Below are 19,111 nucleotides of genomic sequence, written 5' to 3'. Positions count from 1 at the left end.
GATTTGCCCCCGGAGAGCAATCCTTTTCAAATGTGATTTCACGCTGTATCATATTATTGTTGATACTCGCAAGGTATTCTCTTAGTCGAGAGATGCTGTTTGTTATGTAATTTTTCTGTATAATAAAAATTGATGTCCAAACAAGATTGGGCAAGCCCTCCCATAAGAAAATTTAAATATTCCTGCGAATTATCAGGTGCATTGTGCATCAAAAATTTAAATTTTCTCTAAATTCTCAGGTGCGTTGTAGATCGACGATCAGAGCTTTTGTGATGCTTGGACGTGGGTCACCTCCGAACAAGCTTGCGTAAGCCCTACCAAAAGAAAATTTCAATATTCCTGCTAATTCTCAGGTGCATTGTGCGTCAACTATCAAAGCTTTTGGAATGCCTGGACATGCGTCTCCACCACTGATAAATCTTGTGTAAGCCCTCCCAATAGAAAATTTAAATATTCCTGCTAATTCTCAGGTGCACTGTGCATCAACTATCAGAGCTTTTGGGATGCCTGGACATGGGTCACCTCCAAACCTTTGGTTAGAGAGAGGAATAGAGCATATCGTTTTCCCCAAACAAGCCTGCAAAGTATCACGTAAAAAATGATTTAGTTTGATGTAAAACTGAAATGAACCGGCGCCAACTATAGTAAAGAAACAAGAAACCATGAACAATGTTTGCTATTTCTTTGTAATCCAAATTAGAAATCAATGGCAGAGTCTTATACATGATCACTTGAACTTTTTGATTGCAAAAGAAACTGATTTAAAAGAGAAACGAGAGAACTACGATCCCAAAAAAGGACGAGATCCTCAATGCGGAAAGTATAATCCCTTTACTTTTAGCCACGTAAACATTCAGGCAGGGGATGACTGAATATTTATAGTGGCAGATCATGGTTTCACTGATTTCTAGTACATGATCTTGTTGAGAATTCCCCCTTTAGATCACATTTCCCCTCAAAGCAACCCAAAAAAATGGAAAAAAAAAAAAAAAAAATTCCTGAGAGGAATTGCCCTCATTTGTCAAACTAATAGCAGAGTGCTATCTTACAGTAGCCATTAAATAATGACTAGATTTTTTCCTTTTGTCTTTGGGCATTATTGCTCTTTTTCCCCTACCATTGCACCCCCCCCCAAAAAAAAAATCAATACCCCCTGGAATTGCATATTTAGTGTATGCTTACTTCGGAATGGCCTGTTCACTTTGGGGAGAATATCTGGTTGGGGGATACTGCTTTATCTCTTCTTTGTTCTTTCAGATGGTTCATAATGCTGTCATTTCTTCTTCTATAACAATCGTACCACTATCTCTTGAGATTCATACTTTCACCAGAATTTGAATGATTTGGAGGAGGAGGAGGAGGTCTTTTCTTTCCTTCCCTGTGGAGGTTTGTCATCCTTCAATAGGGGGGGGGGGGGGTGGTTTGGGAATCAAATTCGATTCCTTGGGAATTTGTTTTTCTTGTGAACCTTTCTTTGAGCATTTTATTGGGCCTAATGAGTCAATACCAACAATCTGTTGCAAAGTAGGAAGCCTTGTAAGGCACTTCTCCAGATGTTTGACCTCATGCTTTAACAGTTCAAAGTTTGATTCCCATCTCTACCTACATTATTCCTTCACTTGTGCTTGTTCAGATTATAATTGAAGAGAAGTCGGTATGTTCAAATTTGGTGGAAAATTTCTTGTCAACTTCCGTGGTTTTTGGGAGGAGTAAAGGTGCTAGAAATGTACAGATTTTGCTTATTTTGATCTCTCTCTCTCTCTTCCCCCCTCACCTTCTTGGTTTCTATTTCATCTTAGAAGGATTTATTATTCTCTCTCCTTTAATGAAATCTTTTCCCTTTTGTATCCAAAGAAAGGAAAAAAAAATAAAAGTTCCCATTCTAACTCCCAACCCTAAAAAAATTATAGCTTCTATTTTTTAATATATATTTTTACTTTCTCAATGGCAAACAGAGTAATGAAAAATAAGAGGACAAAACTGACCTTCTCCACAATGGCCTTACTATTTGACAAATGGCAGCTTCCAACAGCATAACTCTTGCAATCACCAGAAGGGTTTCCGAAGCTTGCAAATAAAATACTGGAAATGTTTCTCCTTGAAGGACATTGAAGCTTGATTTCAGGTCTCTCTCCATACTTGTTATTTTGGCTTTGTGCTCCCCATGAAGCCAGCGGGGGCAGATGAGAATCAGTCACATGTCCACAAACTGTTGGGACTGAAATGGTGTCTATGGATATCCCTAGAGGGGATGCATTGGCCTCTTCTTCCAGTAAAACTAGTAGATTGCCTGTAGGTTTTAGGAAAGACCGAGGTATATGGTACCTAAAGAGAAGAAAGATCAATTATACGAATGAGATGCTTTACATCTGGATTATTCATTATAAGTTCTTAATCAAGTTAATAAAAGAAAAAAAAAAAAAAAAAACTGCATATGTTGTTCTAGAATTATTTGACTCGGGAAATTTCATATTTATTTAAAAATGAGTTTTTTCTTAGAATTATTAATATGCATCACAATTTGTTAACATTAGTTGGGGGTACAATGCTTGACTTTAAAATTTTGTATGCTATACTAGCTTAATAAACATCTAGGTACCACCGGATCACCGTATAAGTTATCATATATATTTTTTTAAAAGGTAGTTGCATACCATATTTGTGAAGGATTTCCGCTGACAGTGTGAAATGAGACCCAATACCTACCAATGCTATTTCCATTAACCCAAGCTTCTCCTTTCCCCATGGAACCAAGGTTCAATGCAACGGGGCCATCTCCAATTGGTGCATTAAATAATGCCTGCTTGGTAGCAACCAAGAAAAATTAGTGCAGGTTACAGTATAACAAAATAAGTTCAAAACAACAGTAAAAACCTTCTATTAAATTTTACATAGCTTCTTATAGGGGAAAAAAAAAAGTTGTGTGTACAATAATCCTATGAAAACTGTGTTATGAAAAAGAGAATTAATTTTTGTCAACAATTAAGAGAATACCAAAAGAAACACCTGAATGACCATAATTTTTTTCTGTACTACTGGTCATGTCCTGAAATGCTATATATAGAAACACCCAGTGAAACGCAGTTTTCATGTGGATTAGATGGATTCACTATTTTATCTATTGACTTTTTTTGTCTAAATTGGGCATGTGATTCTAGGCATACCATAGGCAATACAATGCCATTGTGTTCCTTTCCATAAATCAGATATTTCCTATTGGTACATATCATAAATTGAACCAAGCATATGAGAATGGATCTCCATACCTTATACCATGTGAGTGGTTGACCATTAGAGTTCCCAAACGTACTCCATTGAACTTTAATCAATCCACGATCAGTGTAGATTTGTAATTTCTCTCCCAATAAGCCAACCTTCATGAAATTGTTCAGCAGAGTTTATATACAAACTAATTATGAATTTTAAGGGTTTTGTCTTTTAATTTATGGGACAGAAGGAAGTGTATAAACAGTTCTTAAAATTGCTGAGTTTGAATAGAGAAGTACATAAAGATTATAAATGAAATTCAAAAGGAAATAAAAATGGTGACTGAACTAGCAATTTGAACAAAATCAAGAATGTGAAGAGTAATAACTAGCTGAAAAAGAAAATTTAAAATGATACAAGGGCTAGTAATTAAAAGTTCATTCTTTACAATCAGTTGGGCCCTGAATATTTAAGAAATAAAAAAATAAAAACAGCGCCTAGTTTTGCTAAAATATTATAATAATATGTGTGGAATTTTCGTATTAGATGCCATAAAGACAATTTTTAAGTTTGTCTAATAAAATCCTTTGTGCATTGCAAAAGAAGTGAAGAGAGGCCATTTTGGTGGCTAGAAGACTACAACCTGGTAACCCCATGTATAATTTTCAAAATCTTGAGATCCTGTTCGTTCTTGAATCTCCACTTTATGTATTCCGGCAGTCTTACGCTCAAGATATGGTCCTGAATCCTATTTACAGCAAAGTAAAGTCACTAGATTGTATCAAAAGTATAGAATGCAGGTATAATAGGGGACTTTTTGTGCTGGTAGAAGTGAAACAAGAGGTTATATCCGGTAACCATTTCAAGGGGAGAATGTTGTCTATCTAAATGCAAAGTTGTATTATGTGTTCCGTATATTCAGTTTAGAAGTTCAATGCTGAAATTGTGCATGTATTCTATTGCTTGAAGCTTTGCCCTTCAATTAATGATGCATTGAAATCAATGAAGACAGTGGGGAATCAAGATTCAATTGTACCGGCAATCCGACCATGACGCTAAGTAAGGATACACTGTTTGTCCCATTTCCCAAAGTAACTGGATTCTGCAGGTTGAACCCTGGATCATGATGGCTTCCATGTGCTGATCCTATTGAACAAAAATTGACAGAGGCAAGAGCAAATTAAGTAATCATTGGAAGCTTTTGATGTGTAGAAAGGAAATTTTGTGAGGTAATGTATCATTCTCTGTTGAAAAGCTCAACCACCTGGGTGATTATGTGAAGTTATTTGCATTGATTAAGTATAAAAAGGGGGTGTTGAATCTCTGGAATTTCTCATAGTATTCACAATATAGAAAATTAAGGCAGTGAGGATCAGAAATGGCATTTAGAGAACACACACTTCTTAAGCTAAATCTGATTAGAAATTTTCTGTAATAAAGCATTGAAAATTACCTTTGCAAAAGTTCAAAAAAAAGTTGCCTCGACTGTTGCTTTTATTTCATGTGATTTTTTCTGTCTTTAAAATATTTTAGCAATGCTTACTCAGTATGATCAAGTACTGTAAAGTCATATGTTAATTTTTTTTTATCATCCTTATTTTAAACATTCCAAACACTGAAGATTATGTCTTGGCTACCTGCTGGTTCTCCATTGACAAAGGCATGTGCAACGTGCCCACGTGATTGCACACTTAATTGTGCTTCAGAGGAAGCATGCTGGAACCTGCAATTACACATTTGTGTAGAAAACATTTTAATATTTAGAAGTCATGTGAACAGCATAGAAACATTTCTATTGTGGTTGGGATTATGGATTTTGGTGTTTGGATTTGTTAGAAGTTTAATTCAATTTTGTACTATGTTTAATCCAAATCCATACAAATCTAAATCCGAAGTCTGAATGCCATGCTCCCAAATGCAAGGTTTTAAGTTTCAGAAAATTTAAGCTGCTTTGAAGCCAGAGTGAGATTTTGTATATAGTTTTAGTTTACCTGAAAGTGTACCAGAGGTAATCAGATGAATCTTTTGTTGTATTCATGTGCTCTAATAACATGTTTGCCCTTAAAGAAGCATTGTCAAAGTCTGGGATAGCTTCTGTATATTGCTGCCATTGTCCAACTGAGTCCAACTTCTGGTCTGGTTGTGCTGATCTTGTACTGTGTTGTGTGCTTACCTAAATTTTCAGTATGAGCAGGATATAAATATATATCACTATCTCGGAGTTTATATAATTTACTTCAGGTTTTTATGCACAAATGATGTACTTTGCCAAAAAAAAGAAAATAGGAACATCAAAATTAAATTACTTGAGAAAAAAAAAACTTAAATAAAAGGTTGTATGGATTTGAAAGTTGCCTTTGCAGTGTTGAAAGCTACATTCTTGCAGTCTGGTAGGATGCTAATTGACTTAGGAGCTAAATCATAGCTATTATTCTGAAATAGCACAGTAACATCTCTGCTGTCATTATTCAGAAGAAAGGCTGCACATTTTCTTGAATTTGCATTGAATACATAGGCCTGCAATGAAGCACAATTTCAAGTATTAATATTACTTTATCATGACATCTTGCTATAAAAATTGAAGGGAGAAACACTAAGAATGAGAATAACGTCACTCTCTGCATTCTTACAGTTTGCAATTGACCCAAAAAGATTGTCGTATTTGTTCCATAAAGTAAAGGCTCAGCACCTAGTTTTATCGCAGCATGTAATTCCTTAAGATGGCCCCAAAGTGGCTGGTTAATCTGGCCTAAAGTTGAGAGAAAGTTAAACTTCTATTTAGAAATTTACTATAATGCTATAACGCAGAAAAAGTAAAAAAATTTAAAAAGTGGAGAACTTACCATACTCATCAAGAGGAGCTTGATCATAATAACTTGTCAATACATACGCGGAGGCTGTTCTTCCAAAATTGGTGCCTCCATGATACTAGTCAAAAATCATTTCATTATAAGTTTGAAATCTAAATCTAATTCCACATGTTTTCATATCTATGTATGGAAGTGCAGGTAGTGTGAAGTATTTTGTGGGTAAAAATTTACAATCTTCCTAAAAATAAGACGACAGATCCTTGAAAAGAATTTAAGTTTATCCAAAATTACTTAAAATTATATTGAGTGCTTGATAGTTAAAGATTGGAGGGATTTTCATTTTGCTTAAATTGCAGTGTTTTGTCTTCATGTATATCTGTGTCTATTTTGTATGTAAAACCATGAATGGTGTAAATCACTTCATAAACTAAGATGTCATTATTATTAAATAGGGCAAAACATTCTTAATAAGATTTTTCAGCTACATATGTGTGTGTGTGTATTTCAAATTACATTTATTCTATATTTGGAGAGGTCTTGGATTTAGATTTGTATTGCATTTGGATAAGATGTAATATAAAATTGTATTGAAATTTGCCCAAATTCACCTAAATTCAAATGTAAGATCTAAACTCAATGCTCCCAAATGCAACGTTGAAAAGTTTACCGTACATTGGTTTGGATTGCCCTTGGAAAATCTTTTTGCATGGTTTTGATTTGCTTCCAATGACAGTTTGGATTAGTAAACAAACTTTCACAATCGAAATTTCCATGAAGAACATTAGTATGCTTAAACCCCTTTCCATATTCTAAAGCTTTCGTAAAATGTATATTATTGGTTAATGAGTAATACACTTTGACTTTTGAAAGAAGAACATAAGAATATTGTCCTAAAAGGATCCTTTAGATAACAAATGTCAAAACACTAACATGAAAAATATGATCACTGTGTGTGATTAAGATCAATGGAGAGCCACTTATGTTTAAAACTGAATTAACGAACTAAGAAAGCTAACTAACAGGATTCTGATGCTCCAAGACTAAGGGTCTTCTCTCTCTCTCTCTCTCTCTCTCTCTATATATATATATATATATATATATTGACATAAAGTAGAGAAAGAACTTGGATTTGGAAAAGTAAAATAATATTGACATAAAGTAACTCTGTCTGCAAAATTTCTGCAAGAATCTGAAAGAGATCTGTCTCAAATGGTCCCCACCATGTTATCCCTATGAAACCGTACTTGCAATCAATCCAATCCATCTTCCTTCAAATTTAATAGTTAATGTGTTAGGTTAGTTATGCTTATCCAGGAAAACTCAGCATTTTATCTATTGTATCAAGCTCTTCCTCCTTATATTTTCGGTGTCAAAAGCCATAGAAAAAGTAAAAATTTTGTTTCTTCATATATCCGCCGCCTTTTATTTGAACCTAATACAAATAAAAAATTGACTTTCTGCATCCACGAGTTAAATTGAATTGTAGGACTTGAACAATATAAATCTGTGTTCACTATTTATAGAAGTATGAATTGTAAAAAAATTGAAAAATAATTTGGCTACATTTGTTTGTGCAAAAAATATTTTGTTTTCTCCTATACATCATCCCTACTTAATCAATTTTTCACTTGAAATGCAAGTGATATATATGGACTTTTGTGTATGTTCTTGTATTTTGTTATTCTATTGATATGTAACTTTTGTTATTCTGATCATTTGCCAAAAGCTGAAAGGTAAAGGAGAAGAAAATAAGATATCTTCAGAGAGATTACCATACCATATAATAATTTATGTAGCTTCCCTGCTTCTTGAGCACAAATAATGCAACATGAAATGCAATATCTTGTGGAGACCTGGTTCGTGGTTCTTCCCCATATGCTTGATAGCTTCAAAAGAATGCAAGTTTTAGTGCAATAGATTGAGATAAGAAGATGATATGTGAGGTACTATCTGTATTCTGTAAGGCTGCAGAGTCCATATAGATATATTGTCTTGGTTTAATTGTGACTCTACTTCTCATAATTGCATTTTTTAAATTCTAAACACACGATAGCTCTAGATTATAGAAAAAGGCACATGGCAATGCACATTATCAAGGTAGCTTGAATGATTCAAATTTTCTGTTGCATTGAGTTTCATCCTCTTTCAGAGGAAGCATGTGGTTAGAGACTTGCTTATGTTGAGAGTATTTAGCAAAGCATTCTGTATAGGATGGTGCATGATCGAGCCTCACTTGGGCTAGCCATATCTGGTCTTACCCTACTGTGAAGGTTATTCATTAATGCATTCTGTTTTTCCTTTTTATTTTCCCCCTTTTCGTTTGGGGATCTCAAAATTTTTTTTTAAAAAAAAAAAAAAAACGTACACAAGTGTCCAGTTCTCTGTCCATATTGCTGGCTTAGTTGGTGAGTTTGGTCCGCTCCATGTCTCTCCACATTGCAACCCATTGCATGCGTTGATCTGAAAATTGTAAAATTTAGTTGAAAATTTCAATAGAGCTAAAACTCAATCCCAGCACATCAGAAATTATATGGTAGTTTGAAAAATGATTTGGATGGTAAATAAGCTTTAACATATGCGTCTGAGTATTTCAAGATGGTTGAGTTCAGAATTGTGAGCTCTTAGTCATTAAGAATTTTCCCTAATTACATAAAGGGGAGACCTACAATAACCACAGCACAAATCAACATATGAAGTGGTCTGCCGGGAACTAGCTATGACTGTTTTTCAAACAGTTTTAAGCTGTCTTGGGAGCATTGTCAATTTGAGGTCTTAACGTTCGGATTTCTGTGGGTTTAAACGAGAAGCTCAATATAATTATGTATTGCTATTTATCCATATATACATAAGTCCAAATCTATAGTTTAAATTCCAAGTTTCCAAATATGGGACTAGAAGTTTCCATTGACTTAAACATGCATACATCCACGACACCCATGCTTCTCCTCAGGAGAGTCGGCACTGGACTACAAGTCCATGCTTCTCTGTTTTATCAGTAGTTTGAGGAAAGTGAATAACAATCAAATTTCAATGGGCAAAATCAACTAATAATGAAGGAAGAGGGAACTAACAACTGGGTCAGGGGCATTGTCTTGCTTGCACATCACCCACGGTACACCCGTTTGAAGGCCAACGGCCATTGCTGCAGCCCAAGTGACATAAGATGGCCCTTTTGGGCCAAAAGCTGCTTCTATCATTCCGTACTCGTTCTCAATCTGAAAATGTGCAAGTTTTAGACAATGAAAATGGCATATAATAAGTTTTTTTTTTTTGGACTTAACCTGTGATAGTATGATTGGACCCCCTTGTGAAGCGTACAGCTGTTCTGATTTCATCATGTTTACTATTTTTGTTGTAAAATTTTGCATGTAGAACTGCCAAAATGAAATGAGAAAAGCATTAGCTAGCTGCTATAGCTGCATCTAATGTCATACAAGGCAATCTTCTGTTTTATCTCTAAATCACAACATGACTCGTTTAACGCTTTTTGGTGAATTTTCCTTTATTGAAGTAATCACCATGTGATTCTTTTTATTTTTTATTTTTTATTTTTATATTTAGTGGGAACTAAGTTAAAACATCTATTTTTTTTGGCAGGGATGATTTGTGGCACTTCGGATCTCTGTTAGCTGTTACCTTCTACTGCAGAAGCATTTGGTCAGTCCATTGGGGACTTAAAAATGTATGGCAGCTGTAATCTTGACACCCTATTATATATTATAATACTTTTTAATAAATTGTTGTATTGTTTCTGTGATCTGTAGCAGCCATATACGAAAGTCAACTCTTCTAAGCTGTTCATGCGCTTTCCAACCAGTATTATACTTTTTTTTTCGGTATCAGAAGCATAATGGAATTAGCAGAGGAAGAAAGATGCATTATCTTCTGCACCAGTTGGTTTAGAATATAGACAGTTCATCAAACATTGCTTAATTTAGAAGGTGCGAGCTAGCTTCTTAATATGGGAAAAAGTCTTTGACAGTTGCTATTAAAAACATATCAAAGTCAATACCTTGAATGGTTCATTATCAGATCGGTAAACGATTCCAGGGATGTCATGCAACCAAAACGGTAATCCTCTGCAAGCACAGTAAATTATCAAAACCATCATTAAGACCCAAATGAATTAGTGCTGCTAGCTTCAACGTCCTCAAATTCTCATGTGAAAAATAACTTTGCAGATAGTGATTTTACCCGTAAGACCATTCACTCTCAATGAAAGGTCCAATCCTTAGGCATGCATATAGGCCTTGGTCTTGGATTAGCTGCATGAACCTCACTATGTCTCTGTTCCCGCTGAAGTCATACTACGAAACACAAATGGAAACAACACCATTCATTCATAAGGAGAGAGAGAGAGAGAGAGAGAGAGAGAGAGTGTGTGAGTTTAAAATCACCTCCCCGGGTTTGGGTTCATGGATGTTCCAAAACACGTAGGTTTCTATCACGTCTAGTCCTCCTTGTTTCGCCTGTGAGATCAGAGACGGCCACATCTGCTCCCAAACACCAAAACTAGTAAGGGTATGTTTGGTCGAAGCTCAATTTCAAGTTCAATCTTAACGTTGCCACTGAAATAAATCACTGCTAAAAAAATTTTGAGGTGTTTTGTTTGAGAAATTAAGTGATCTGGAAAAAAAAAAAAAAAAAAAGCTGCTTACGTGTACGTACGACTGCATAAGGAGTCATAATTACAAAAGACTAATTTCAAAATTGTGCTGCAGCTTTATCTAAATTATAGAAACTAAAATTTAAGATTCGAATTTAAAATTCTAAACTATAAAATAAGTAATTCTTAATGTGGTATGAAGAATGTATGGTGTATTTGATATGATCTATACGTACTCCACGGCCACTTTCAATTGACGATCCAAAATTTGTGACAAAGCAATTCACTAGTCAAAATCATGTTTTCCCATCTTCAAAACTACGTCAATTGGGATGATGTAGATAAATATTTTCAAAATGAATTTTTACTCATGCAAGAAATGGCAGTATGCTTATGAAGGTGGTTTAGGCCTTGTTTGACGAACAACTCAACAACTGTTTTGGTACTATTTAAAAGTAAAAACATGTGCACAAGAGTGTGTCCATTTTGTGATGAGGATTTACAAAAATTAAAGATACGTGAAAAATAAGATATTGTATAATTAAACCAGCCTTTTGGCTTTTAAAAGTTTTTACATTGATTTTGCTTTTAGAAATTCATAAATATCCGTTATCCAAAAAGCATTCAAAATTAGGTTTTGCTTTTAAAAGATATGAACATTCCCAAAAACAAGGGCCTGAACCCGGTCCTCGAAAAAAATAGAGATTCTGTTTGTTATAAAAAGAAAAATAGAAAGAAAATAATCATTTAAAGTACTCCGTAAAGAGAAATAATCATTTTCACCGATAAAATTCTCTAGCAGGGGCGAAAATCAGATGCAGCTTCATGCAATATATATATATATACAGAGAGAGAGAGAGAGAGAGAGAAGCTAGGTAGGTGGCCTGTATTTCTATGGGAAAGATGATCTGTCTTACCTACCCAGGACAATGAGAAATGTATGATTTCAGATTCCCTATTTTCCATTTTCGTTATTTTATAAAATTGTAATAAATACATATTTTTGTCTAGGTAACTATCAAATTGTGATTTATATATATAAACACTCTGATGTTCAATTCTTCATTATGAAAATTCCATGCATTTGCGAGGGCTATAACGTATTCCAGCTTCTATATATGCATGTATGATTGTATGAATCTAAGCAACACAAACGTTCAGAGAGAGAGAGAGAGAGAGAGAGAGAGTACATCGACAGTGCTGCGCGGATAGTGGATAGAACCCGAGAAGAGAATTTTTCGGCGGCCATCGATGATGAGCGATCTATGATCGTAACTTACTCCTCCGCCGCCGCCGTCAGGTGCAGCAGCACCATCACCGCCGTCCGCACCCGCCAGCAGCAATATTCTTGTTAATGCGAAAAACCAACTGTAAAAAACCCATTGCATGCGCACCCCCATCTCTCTCTGCCTTCTTCTCCGTGCGTATGTGTATTATAATCTCTATCTATATATAATATATGAACCCAGTTGCACGTCTGGCCAGTGCTCATACATACAGTCCTATTAGGAGTCCTCCACAAATTATCCTACGTACCAATTAATATATATATATATATATATATCTATATTTACAGAGAGAGAGAGAGAGAAAGAGATAGAGAGAGAGCCAGAGAGGAAATATAGATATGATATTTTGGGTTCAATTTTAAATAAGAAATATCTCTTTCTGTGTGCTCGAAAATGAGTTGGAGGGATTTGATTGGACTGCTCATTTTTCTCAAGTAGCTAGGGTTTTGATTAATTAACATTAAAAAAAAAAAAGACTCATACGGCTCTTAGTTAATACGTTTGAATATATATTGTTAATATGTTTAAATATTATATATATATATATTATTATTTTTTGTCCCACATAAGTAGAATAGCACCACATTGGTTGAAAAAGTTTCTTTTTTAAATTTTTATTGCTATATATATTCAAACGTATTAACTAAGCAAAACAAGTTATTTTTTAATTTTTTCTTTGTTTGTCCCTGTGAAAGCTCAAATCCTTAAACACAGGCATAAACATGTATTTATAGAGATGTAAAATACATTCTCATTACAACTAAATCATGAAAAGATAGGAACAGAGTAATACATTTGAATTTAAATACTTGAATTGAAACCGATTACATATTTAAACAAACATATTAAGAATCATGAGAAATATTTGAATTGATCTTCGTGATCTTCGTGTAACTGCTTTGTGAAGAGCCGCTGGTTGTTGCTATGGATAAGTCTCTAACACGCCCCCTCAAGCTTAACTATGCAGACGCAATGTTCAACTTGTCCTGAAGAAGAGAGAACCGAGAGGAAGATAGTGGCTTGGTAAAGATATCAACGATATGATCTCTAGTAGAAATGAAGCGGATATCTAATGTACCACGAGAAACCATATCTCGAACAAAATGAAAATCTATCTCAACATGTTTGGTTCGAGCATGAAAAACTAGATTTAAGGATAAATATGTGGCACCAATATTGTCACACCAAAGAATTGGAGTTGTAGGGGGAAGCATCTCAAGTTCAGCCAGAAGAGAACATAACCATGTGATCTCAGCCGCGGTATTTGCTAATGCTTAATATTCAGCTTCGGTGCTTGAGTGGGCTACTGTAGCTTGCTTCTTACAACTCCAAGAAATTAGATTGCCCCCAAGAAAAACACAGTAGCCACATGTGGAGCGTCGATCATCCCTACTTCTAGCCCAATCCCCATCGGAGTGCGACATGTGAAATTGGAGACCAAAATCCACGGTGTGCTTGAGGTAGTGTAGCAAGCGCTTGGTTGACTGTCAATGGAGGATTGTGGGCTTGTGAAGAAACTGAGAGAGCTTGTTTACCGTGATTGCTATATCTGGTTTGGTGATGTAGAGATATTGAAGAGCACCAATAGTGCTTCTGTAAAGTGTTGGGTCCGAAAATGCTTCACCTTCATAAGCCGAGAGTGTTGTTGTTGTGGCCATAAAAGTCTGAACCAGTTTTGCTTCTAGCATATTAGTACGTTTCAGGATATCCATGATATATCAATGCTGAGATAGAATGAAGCCCTTGGAATTTTGAATCATTTCAACACCAAGAAAAAAATGTAGAGGACCCAAATTTTCAACAACAAAGTCATTATGTAAAGCGGATAGCAAATCATCAATAGCTGACCGTTTATTGCTTGTGATGAGAATATCGTCCACATATATAAGCATAAATATTTTGACCGTGGAGGATGTATAAACAAACAAGGAAGTGTTGGACCAAGTACCTTTAAAACCAAGATCAAGAAACTTGTTGCTGAGTCTAGCAAACCAAACCTGGGGGGCTTGTTTGAGACCATACAAAGTTTTTTGTAATTTACACACATGGTTTGGGTACTAGGGATGAAGAAAACCAGTGGGATAAAACATATATACTTCCTCTGATAAATTCCCATGTAAGAAGGCATTTTGAATATCGATTTGATGAATAGCCCAACCAGCCGAGATAGCTAAGGAAAGAACAGTACGTACCATTGTAGGCTTGACAACAAGGCTAAATGTTTCACCAAAATCAATACCTGGTTGTTAGTGATAGCCTTTGGCTACAAGACGCGCTTTATAGCATTCGATAGTACCATCCGCATTTCTTTTGATTCGAAACACCCATTTGGAGCCAATTATGTTAGAAGCCGAATTAGGAGGAACCAGTGTCCATGTTTGATTATGAAGCAATGCATCAAATTCAACGTTCATTGCTTGGCATCATAGTGGATCTTTGATGGTTGTGGTATAACAGGTAGGTTCAGTAGGCTGTTGGGATGATTCCATAAGGAGAGCTCTTGGGATTGGGTATCGGATCATGTCTTCATGAAGATGTTTGGGTTTTTGGATATTATTTTTGGACCGGGTGATCATTGGGTGTATTGAGGATATTAGGACATCAGTGGTGGACAGAGGAGAGTTGTCTGAGTGCAAAGAAGAGGTTGGGTTTTTTGAAATAAAATTGTCGAACTTTGTTGAGTTTTCTGAGTGTAGAGAAAAGGTTGGGTCAGTGGCATGAGGTGATGTTATGGAGAGCTCTGGATTGGGTGTGTTTGTTTTGCTTGGGAACTGGCTGTGGTGAGGAGTGTTTGTATGGTCCATTGAGGGATGACTTTGAGGAGCTGCTGCTGTCGAGAACCTTACATCTGATAGACTCAAAAGATGACCATGATGGAATTGAGAGGGAGGAGAGTGGCACATTGTGCTGTTTTTGAAAGGGAAATTAAATTAATCAAATTGCACATCATAGGAAATATAAACACGGCGAGAGGGAACATGGAGACACTTATATCCTTTGTGTAAAGGGCTATATCTGAGGAAGACACATGGGAGAGAACGAGGTTGGAATTTGTTTGCATTGTATGGTCGGAGGTTAGGCCAACAAGTGCAACCAAATATCTTGAGAAAAGTGTACTCGGGTGACAATTAGAAAAGAGCCTCATATGGATTATGATTTTGAAGTGTGGGAGTGGGCATTTGATTAATTAAGTAACAGGCCATGAGAAAGGCATCGTCCCAAAAATGTTGAGGAACGTTTGCTTGGAATAATAAGGCAAGGCCTGTCTCCACTATGTGGCAATGTTTGCGCTCAATAGTACCATTTTGTTGGTGCGTATGAGGGCATGAAATACGATGAACGATACCTTGATCTTGAAAAATTTTATGAAGCGAACGATATTCACCGGCCCAATCAAATTGCACAGCTTTGATTTTGGTATTAAAATATCGTTCAACATATGATTGAAATTTGAGAAAAATACGACTAACAACACTTTTTAAAGGATGGGATAAAGCCATGAATATTTGCTAAATGCATCCAAAAAAGAAACATAATATTTATTGCCAGTGTTTGAACAAATAGGAGCAGGGCCCTATACATCGGTATAGATCAATGCTAAAGGTTCTGTAACTTGAGTTAAAGAAGCGGAAAAGGGTAATTGCAACTCTTTGAATGCAAGCAAGCATGGAATTTTTGAGAGATGGAGGGGCAATGTACTGGGACTTACATTTGACGAAGGATACGATGAACAATTTGAAACGAAGGATGACCCAGACGAGCATGCCATAAGGAGAGAGTGGAGTGTTCACTTGAGAAAGCGAACAAAACACTTTTATTTTTGGTGGCTAAAATTTGATAGAGTCCATGGTTACTCGGGCCTTGGAGTAGCAACTTCCCCATTGCTCGATCCTTCAAAAGAAAATAAAATGGATGGAATTCAAAAAATGTATTAGTATCTTTGGTGAAGCGCTGGATAGAGAGCAGATTTTTGCAAATATGGGGAACAGTTAACACATTATTGAGTTGAATTTTAAGTGAGGGAGTGGAAATTTGAGTGGTTCCAACATAATGGATAGGAAGATCATTACCATTGCCTACACGAATTGTAATGACCTACTTAATTTCCATATATATATATATATATATATATTTTATATACTATGACATATAACATGCTCTGATACCATTCTGGGAGTAAACCCAATCATTAGCTTAAACAGCGAGAAGCAGAAATCACATAGATATAACCATATGAAAATATATATACAATACCAATATTAGAGTACTAACATGTTTTCCCAAAGTATACACATATATCTGTTTCCCAAAATACCCTCAACTATACTGGGATATACAAAAATCCTCCACAATACTCACTTCACTGACAGGGCACTATTGAAGCCCCTCTATCTGTGAGCTTGGTCTACTCACCTACTTAGATCACCTGAAAAATGATTCAACACTGGGATGAATCAACGCTCAGTAAGACGAAATATGCTATTGCTAGTGTATGGCAAATGAGTTACAATATTATGAAAATCTATTTTCATATAATCATGTATAATTGGATAAGTAAGTACAGTACGAGAAATAAAATACACCACCCTTTCCATGTTGCTTAACATAACAGTATTGTAGGTTACTATTCAAAATACTTCTAGTGTACATAAGTATGTTTCCTGTTTTTGTAAATCTATACATATGTAATAGTAACTGAAAACTTTTCCTGCGGATAACTATGTGTCATGATTTAACCTTTCATGACAGGGTTGTGCGGCCCATAGGCGAGATCTACACTAGCTGGCCGATCAGGGTAAATCACTATACTCCATTGATCTGATCTGCCCATCTCAACTCATATCTAATGGGGAGCCAGTCCACATCAAGGGCCTAGGTGATCAACCTACTACCACGTATTATCTAAATAGGTGATTGCACTCATAACATAATATAATATCTGTAGTAACGGTACCGTGCTCTGTAACTGCATAGTCCAACAGGGTCTGATACTATATAATATATTTCTATATACAGTTATTTGATTTACCATGATTCTGAAATAACTGTAATTACCATGTAACTGTAATCCATATGTCATAGTATTGAGAATTGCATATTCATAACACTGAGAATTGCATAATCATAATACTGAAATTCGTATAATCATGGTACTATAATTCGTATAATCATGGTACTGAAATTCATTAAATCATGATACTGAAATTCGTAAAACATATCTCCGTACTATATTCATATTCTCAAGCCACACCATACTTTAATACATAATATTCATATTTTAATAAACTGTATAATATTTTAAAATTACCTAGCATAACATATTCCCCTTACCTGACTACTGGAAAGCCCCTACGGTATACTGGCCTAACACCCGTAAGGCCTCCTACATAACACCCTGAAAACAATGTTTTCCAGAATAAAATATCAGTATTTCTTTGCCTATATCATTTCTTATAACTGTCATAAGGCAAAATGGACTAAAAGGCCTTACCCTGAATTTGGGATGAAATCCAACTTCATTTCATCAACAATCCGCTCTAGCAGACTTGTAGAGAACTTCACCAGGAATGTCGTGGTGGCTTCAGATCTTCGATCCGGCGACTAATGGGCCAGAATCGAAGAGAAAAGAGGGAGGGGCCGTAGGAGAGAGAGAGAGAAGAAAAACGACGCTGAAATTATGTGAAAAATGGGTTTTAGCACTATTTATACCGCAGGATTCGTCAACGAGCCACGTCACTTCGTCAACGAGTCCTTCAGAAAATTCGCCGATGAACCTTACCCTTCATCGACGAAATTCAGAGTAGCCCAAATCCTACACTCGGTATTTTCTTGTCTACGAAATCTTGCCTTCGTCGACGAGGTCCTGAAGACCTTCATCGAAGAAACCCTGTATTCGTCTATGAATTTCCTTATACACTCGTCGACGAACCCCTGTATTCTTTGACGAGTCCTGACAATTCCTTGAAATTATTATTATTATTATTATTATTATTATTATTATTATTATCTCCAAAATGCGATGTCGTCAACGAACGCGGATCTGTTCCTGTTTCCATTTTCCTCCCTCTTTATTATTAAAATAATATTATTCTTCGGATCACTACACGAATTGTGTCAGATCCTGAGTATTCTTTAGCTTTAATATTCAGATTGGCAAGTTCCGAAGTAAGATGGTGTGTAGCACCCGAGTCCAGGTACCAAGTTGCATCAGTTGAATTTTGGGAAGTTGATACATATGCTTGGCCTTAAGAAGAATCCCGCTGGTACGATTCATCATACCTGTAATAATAGTCCAACGCCACATGACCCATTTTGTTGAAAACTTGGCAAACGAGATAAGAGTTGTTGGAAGAGGATGAAGAACTTCGACCATGCCCCTTGCCTCGGTTGTTCCGAGATGGTGAGTTCTGATAATTGGATCGTCCATTGTGGCTTGGAGAGCCGAGACGATTGCCACGACCACCACGATTTATGGTGTTGCGGGATGTGAAATTGGCATTGGTGACAATTAGATCAACTGTGGCTTGATGCTGCTCCAATCACTTTTCATGAAAAAGGAGATGACCATAGAGGTCTTCAATGGTTTAGTGGTAACAGATATGACAAAGGAGTCATAATCCGGTCCAAGGTTTGCAAGAAGAAAAGAAACAATTTCATAATTGTTTAATGGTTGATCAACAACAGCAAGGGTATCAGTGAGGTTGGTAAATTGCTGGAACTAATCAGCAATCGAGAGGTTGGCTTTTTTGAGAGTAGCGAGGTGAAAGTGTATATTGATGATCCGGGCATGAGAGGTGAAGGAAAACATGCGATCTAGTGCAAGCCATATTTCGCGCGAGGTGGTGCACTTAACTACATGAGATAGAATTTTTTCCATGAGGGAGAAGGTAAGGACACTCAGGATGAGTTGATCTTGAAGGTGCCAATAGTGGAAGGCAGAATTTGGAATGATTTTGGTTGAGTTGTCACTTTCGAAAATATGAGTAGGTGGTGCCAGTAGTGAGCCATCAACATAGCTTAATAGACGAATGCCTTTAAGGTAGGGAACAATTTGGGCACGCCAGAGTAAGTAGTTGTCATGACTTAGCTTGATGGTGATAAAGGAGTGAGGAGTAAGAGAGGTGGGTGGTGATGGAATGAGAGCAGAGGAGGAGGAGGCCATTGGGATTAGATGTTGGTCACTTAGGCTTTGATACTAT

The 19,111-nt window shown here is 36.1% G+C and overlaps 1 protein-coding gene across 1 annotated transcript; it reads right to left on the bottom strand.

Annotated features, from left to right (window-relative positions):
* Positions 1-251: 251 nt before the first annotated feature.
* Positions 252-12,011, bottom strand: LOC131162629 (beta-galactosidase 16-like). The gene is made up of 19 exons (XM_058119237.1): positions 11,814-12,011; positions 10,415-10,510; positions 10,212-10,324; positions 10,030-10,096; positions 9,299-9,391; positions 9,089-9,232; positions 8,383-8,477; positions 7,795-7,903; positions 6,051-6,135; positions 5,838-5,956; positions 5,563-5,724; positions 5,199-5,380; positions 4,845-4,930; positions 4,244-4,353; positions 3,851-3,955; positions 3,267-3,374; positions 2,655-2,800; positions 1,986-2,325; positions 252-577 (listed from the first exon to the last, which is right to left on the bottom strand). Exons 1-19 carry the CDS (start codon positions 12,009-12,011, stop codon positions 467-469), a joined length of 2,469 nt encoding a protein of 822 aa, XP_057975220.1. The 3' UTR covers positions 252-466.
* Between the last annotated feature and the right edge of the window lie 7,100 nt (positions 12,012-19,111).

This window comes from Malania oleifera, chromosome 8 (assembly GCF_029873635.1).
Source record: "Malania oleifera isolate guangnan ecotype guangnan chromosome 8, ASM2987363v1, whole genome shotgun sequence".
Classification (NCBI taxonomy): Eukaryota; Viridiplantae; Streptophyta; class Magnoliopsida; order Santalales; family Ximeniaceae; genus Malania; species Malania oleifera.
Note: the sequence above shows the minus strand (reverse complement) of the source record. Positions and strands in the feature narration are given on the sequence as shown.

Coding starts and splice junctions, on each gene's coding strand:
- LOC131162629 (XM_058119237.1), bottom strand. CDS start 12,011: ATGCAATGGGTTTTTTACAGTTGGTTTTTCGCATTAACAAGAATATTG. Junction 4,931..5,198: donor TACCTCTGGTACACTTTCAG/GTAAACTAAAAC, acceptor GTGTAATTGCAG/GTTCCAGCATGCTTCCTCTG. Junction 4,354..4,844: donor TGTCAATGGAGAACCAGCAG/GTAGCCAAGACA, acceptor TTTGTTCAATAG/GATCAGCACATGGAAGCCAT.